Source organism: Limulus polyphemus, unplaced genomic scaffold (genome assembly GCF_000517525.1).
Source record: "Limulus polyphemus unplaced genomic scaffold, Limulus_polyphemus-2.1.2 Scaffold408, whole genome shotgun sequence".
Classification (NCBI taxonomy): domain Eukaryota; kingdom Metazoa; phylum Arthropoda; class Merostomata; order Xiphosura; family Limulidae; genus Limulus; species Limulus polyphemus.
Window position 1 is genome coordinate 266,992 of NW_013666018.1, and position 6,550 is coordinate 273,541.

A 6,550-nucleotide genomic window follows, 5' to 3' on the forward strand; every position below is an offset into this window, starting at 1 on the left:
ATATATATTCAAGTGTTCTTCACAAGTGAAGGCGTAAGCCTAATCGAGCTGTTGAACCAGTGCCATCTTTCGTTGACATTATGATGTTCTCGAAAATATTTATCCTAATAATATTACTTAGAGATTTTGAATATAGCAAATATCTTAATTTTGGTTAATGACGATAGCCTGAGATTTATTATTTCTGCCTAAATGACCTTAAAAAGTAACGTTTAACTTTAATTATTCACTGAACTGTGGAAATGTGGAATCCAAGATGGCGCACATCATTTTTTCACAAAAATCCAAGTTTATGCCATTGGATATATACATTATTGTGTATCAAACTCACTAAGTTCATGATAAATTGAGAGTTAAACAACTTTCAGTGTTTAACGTGTATAACGATGGAAAAAAATTTCAAAAGCTTGACGACATTATGTTTTTAATAACTATTTATCAGCCAAAAGTATTTTCTATAACACAAAAAATATATTGGTCGTTCATAAAAGTTAGTAATAAAACAGCCGTTCCAAAGCCAAAATAAGGCCTACTTAAAGGTAAAACATCTTGTTCAGGCAACATTTATCGATATGTTTATTTCCTTCGTGTTTCCAAATCAGGCAGTTATCGATTACTAACTTAATTGGGCATTTTAAACGATTACTTATGGGAAAATAATAGCGGACTATAACAATCCTTAAACGTAATAAGTAGAATATAGATTTTTTTTCTTCTCTCTCTCTCTCTCTGGCAACCACGTTTAAATGTATTTTACTCGTGTTTGTAATTACCAGACTTAAAATTAATCATTGCAAGTTTGAATCACCTTTCTTAATTGTACAGTTTGTTTAAAAAGCAAATTCCTTAAATTATTATTACTATATACACGCTAAATAGTTGTAATTTTACCAAACTGTTGGGGGTTTATAAAGTTTGAGATTCATGTAACCGAAAAAGCTAAGTAATGCATATATTGAATAATTTAAAATATGTTTAATTTATATATAAAAAAACATATTATGTATTGTAATTTTCTTAATCTACTCCTGTGAATATATTTTGTCTTTTTGTTTGTTTATTACGCAATGGGCTATTTTGAGACTTACCGCTGAGCCATTGGGTGGGGGCGTTTCAAGAAGCACGTTTTTCGTTGTTGAAATTAATAAAATAACTTATATAAGCAGTTCTGTTAATTAACACCAGCTTTAGATAACTTGCTTTTGTGTGATGGGTATTTAATGTTTATTTTCATTACCATTTGTGAGGGGTGAAAATTTAATAAGTTCAATTATTATTTGAATGAAGATCTACCTTAGGTAGTGTAAGTGTCTCGAATTGATTTGTATGGACAGGTACTACCTTTGGATGTTTGTTTATTTTGAATTTCGCACAAAGCTACACGAGGGCTATCTGCGCTAGCCGTCCCTAATTTAGTAGTGTAAAACTAGAGGGAAGGCAGCTAGTCATCACCACCTACCGCCAACTCTTGGGCTACTCTTTTACCAACGATTAGTGTGATTGACCGTCACTTTATAACGCCCCAACAGCTGAAAGGGCGAGCATGTTTGGTATGACGGGGATTCGAACCCGCGACCCGCAGATTGCGAGTCGAGTGCCCTTACCACCTGGCCATGCCGGACCACCTTTGTATGACTTGTAGACAGAAACATTGAAAAACTTGTCCATAGATAGCATATGCTCTTTAAAAACCTGCAGAAGTTCAAAGGTTAACTGTGATTTGAGTTGACTGTGAAATGCCTTTACACTTGAGCAGCATAAGTAAATTCTACAGTCACCAATATATTCTCTAATGGGAAGTTGCCGCCTATTTCACACTGAACTCAGTGTGAATACTTCGCTTCAATCATCTATCAAAGAATAACCATGATTTGTTTGAACGAAATTTTACTAAATCAAAACAAACTGTGAGTTGGTGCATAAATTAGGAAAAGGGAGTCAATCTGTATTACAGGAAATCGAAACATTGTGGGATATTTTATTTTTGAAAGTCGCCAAATTTATCGAAATTATTAACTAAATGCTTTAAGATATGCGATAATGATACACAATTTCTTCAACGCCATCTATCTTTTAGGATGTTGTAAATAGTCTCGGTGGAAGCTCGTGCACTTTATCGAGATGCTTTACCCCTACTTCTTGTGAAACATGTAATTTACAAACCAACCCCCAAGACCAGTCGTAGGTAGCGATGGTTTGAATTTTAAGACTTGTTACTTACATTAACCAACTGTGTTATTTGTCTCATTTCAGATGCTTTCCTTCGTGGTCTTCCCTTTTTTACCTGCCCCCTCCAGTGGCACAGCGGTATGTCTGCGGACTTAAAACGCTAGAAACCGGGTTTCGATACCCATGGTGGGCAGAGCACAGATAGCCCTTGTGTAGCTTTGTGCATAATTAAAAACAAACAAACAATCCCTTTTTTTACCGGCGTCAAACTTACTGTGTTATTTATTTAATTTCAGAGCCTTTCCTTCGTGGTCTTCCCTTTTTTTTTTACCGGCGTCGAACTTACTGTGTTATTTATTTAATTTTAGAGCCTTTCCTTCGTGGTCTTCCCTTTTTTTTACCGGCGTCGAACTTACTGTGTTATTTATTTAATTTCAGAGCCTTTCCTTCGTGGTCTTCCCTTTTTTACCGGCGTCGAACTTATTCTTCCCCGTGGGATTTGTTGTTGCAGAACGAGTTCTGTACACCCCAAGCATGGGATTCTGTATGCTCGTAGCATATGGTTGGTATCTTCTACTGGAGAAAACGTAAGTACATTACTGACACTGGCATAAGTTGGTATCTTCTACTGGAGAAAACGTAAGTACATTACTGACACTGGCATAAGTTGGTATCTTCTACTGGAGAAGACGTAAGTACATTACTGACACTGGCATATGATTGGTATCTTCTACTGGAGAAAACGTAAGTACATTACTGACACTGGCATAAGTTAGTACCTTCTACTGGAGAAAACGTAAGTACATTACTGACACTGGCATAAGTTGGTATCTTCTACTGGAGAAAACGTAAGTTCATTACTGACACTATGAGCAATCTGCTTCGTTATACTGTAGTTTAACAACAGTTTTTCAGTTTTGAGCAATAACAACACCCCTTGTTTTACTATATAGAACTCTAGAAGTTTGCTATAAACCATTTAACTTTTTTTTCTCAGTGCTGTTTCCAAACATACAATAAACCTAAAGTTTTGTGCTCATTCTAAGAACGTATTGTCATTACCACAAGGTAAGGTGTTAATTAACAACTTTCTGATGGAAGAATATGACACATTATAATAAGCTCGAAAGTGTACTGGCCACATTTACATTAATTTTACCATTAAAGAAAAGCAATTAGGATGGTAAAATAATTTCGAAAAAGATTCAAATTAAAATCCGGCTGTTTTATGACTTATATTTCTTGAAGTTTTGGAGGAGGTACACGTGATATTTCGTGCATTATTTTGTTTACACCTTATTACTTGGATTTACTTATATAGAAACAGCCTAATTTTTATAGGGCAATGCCCATTAACATGAAGTTGTATATATGATTATTCCTTTCCAGCCATTGGAAATCGTTCTTCTGGGGACTGCTGGTGTTTTTATTGCTGACCCATTCTTTCAAAACAGTGACTCGGAATTTTGATTGGTACGTTGAATTTCCAAACCACCAATTACCTCTAATATTTCAGTTTAAAGTTTAGTATCTTCCACTGTCTAGACAATTCAATCAAATAGTAAAAAAAAAAGGTATTTTTAAATCTATAATTATCATATTATTTCGTTTTATAAAATTTATATAATCGTTTTCACATTAAACAATGTCTAATTTTAGCATATTTTCATACTAAACTTGGAAATATCCCAAGAAGATACCTTTAGTTGTAAATTTGTGGCTTATTTTACTGGAGATACTGTTTTATTTCCAAGAAACCAGCCACTTGTGTGCTTATCGAGGATCACTACATTAGTTCTCAAATGAATTTTGATTTACTGTTTCAAACATTAGTTATGTCATTAGAGCTACCGTAGCACTGCTAGCGCCATCTGTTTAATTAAACCCATGTCATTAATTCATTCCTAATACACCAAAATAGATACCTTTCCTGTTTCGACGCTGTTGCTATTTGTAATGATGACTTTGATAAATTAGCTATCTCGTCGTTCGTTTTGGGAAATGTTACAGTGTGAAAGACAATTCATAGGACGTTTTCACCGGGCGTGGCCTAATGGTTAACCTGTCGGGCTGTGGATAGAATGTTTAAGGTTTGCGTCGTGATGTCACTGAACACGTTCTTGAGTTGTAAAACATTATAATACTGACGACAAATCTTTTATTGACAGAGATCTGACCGTTTCTGGTTCTTAGTGCTGTTAAGACAGAATCTGTCAGATTCTGTCAACAGCACTAAGAACCAGAATCTGTCAGATCTCTGTCAAATTCACTAAGAACCAGAATCTGTCAGATCTCTGTCAACAGCACCCTCTTAGTGAATTTGACAGAGATCTGACAGATTCTGGTTCTTAGTGCTATTGACAGAGATCTGGCAGATTCTGGTTCTTAGTGCTGTTGACAGAGATCTGACAGATTCTGGTTCTTAGTGCTGTTGACAGAGATTTAACAGATTCTGGTTCTCAATGCTGTTAAACATTACGAGAATAATTAAATTTGTGCAGTTTGTCAAAAGAAACACCCAGTCAGAAGTTTATAAAATTGTTATGTGCAAACAAAGAAGTGAAATATTGACGGCTTTTAATTTTCTACGTGGAAAATCTTTCGAAATGTGATTGGCAATTTATTTGTTGGGCTTCTAATGAACACATAAATATATATTTATAATTCTACTTTTATTCTCAGATTGCCTTATGCGTATGGCTTTCACAATACTCGAATCACAGAACTTAGTGACAGACATTTTTACTTTCCAAAATCAGAATAAACCGTAGATGAAATTACTGGGGAAGCAGTCCCCCACCTTTGGTGTCACAAATTTTGCCCATGGAATAAATACACGGTAAAAAAGTAGAAAATATTGTGTTCTGTGTGTTTTATTCCAGGGAATCGGAGTACACAATATTCATGGCTGGGCTACGAGTGAATCACCAAAACGCCAAGTTGTACAACAACGTAGGTCATGCTCTAGAGGGGCAAGAGAAATTTCATGAAGCACTTCAATATTTCATAAAAGCTTCAAGGTAAGGGTTGTGATGCTGTTATAGCATATAAGCGTTAAAGGTTTAGTAATTCAACAATACATTTTATTATATATATATAAAGGTATTATTATTATATATATTTATTATACAATTCAACAAAAATAATACTGATGATAATTTACTGAACCGACTAAGCCTATTATCATCGGAAATTCAGATTGTTGTTAATATATTTCCAAGCAAAGTAGATTATAATTAGTATGGAACAGAATTATTAAAAACAACTTCATCGTTCTTTGGTTTAACAACGAAGAAAACTTCAATCTTAAGAAAGGCGCCAGATTATGATCACATAAAACTTAATGTATGTAAATTCGCTCCCGAGAACCAACAAAATTTTTCTATTAAGTACAATAATTAAAGAAAAAGCAATGTTTTATATAAATTTGTCCATTATACTAATTAATGGTGTTAGGGGATTAGAACTACATTAATTTCTTACTGAAAGATCATTAAACGTGAACTAAATGAAAACTTGTAATGATTAGAATTTGCTAATGTTATTACGTACAATCTTTAGCTATATTTATAAGAGTTTGTTCCATAGTTCTAGAAAAAAAACAACAACACAAATAAAAGTAAGGATTTCGTCATTAGATATCTATTGTTTGAGTTTGGACATTAACGAATGGAATCAAAACAAAATTCGTGAGTTAAGGATATCGTGTGCTAGTATTTACTTCACATACGTAAAGCAAAATAAGACGTGGTTAAAAGGCGACCCAGGCCTGTCGGATTTTGAATTCAATCTTGTTTCATTACTCAAGATTGTCTTTCTGCAAAAAATCTTGTTTTGGACTTTTTAATTAGGCAGACTTAATTTTAATACCTAATTAAGGAAACTTAATATACACCTACCTAAAAATAAATCTTGTTGATTTTCATTCCGAATTATGAAGACTCAGTAAAACCTAATTAATATATGTCTAATGGTCATTACCTATGTAATATACTGATCCTTGCAGAAAAACTAACAATACGTTCAACTCGTTTGGTAAAGCTAAACTCTTATTGGTTGGGAAAAAAAGTTATAACAATAGTCTAATCCACTGTGGTTCTGTACTAATAGTGTATCTAATTAAAACGATACTGTTTGCACGTAAACTCTCTACATAAAACTGTTTTTAAATTAGTTCAGTAGAATTTTTTTTTTTTATTTTTGCACGACAGAGCTCAACCAGATGACATTGGAGCACACATCAATGTTGGAAGAACTTTCAATAACTTACAACAATACGATGAAGCGGAGCAAGCGTTTTGGAAGGTAAGCTTTCATCAGTACATCTTCGTCTAAATGAAACGAAGGCGGAGGTAAAAAATTAAAAATATTGTTTGTTTGT

The 6,550-nt window shown here is 33.8% G+C and overlaps 1 protein-coding gene across 1 annotated transcript in view; it reads left to right on the forward strand.

Moving 5' to 3' along the window:
* Positions 1–6,550, forward strand: part of LOC106458039 (transmembrane and TPR repeat-containing protein CG4050-like) — a 206,496-nt gene that overhangs the window by 174,380 nt on the left and 25,566 nt on the right. Inside the window, exons 9-12 of the mRNA XM_013917492.2 lie at positions 2,608–2,756; positions 3,559–3,642; positions 5,052–5,189; positions 6,381–6,474. Of these exons, the coding sequence (XP_013772946.1) occupies positions 2,608–2,756; positions 3,559–3,642; positions 5,052–5,189; positions 6,381–6,474 (465 nt within the window). The remainder of the gene's footprint in view (positions 1–2,607; positions 2,757–3,558; positions 3,643–5,051; positions 5,190–6,380; positions 6,475–6,550) is intronic.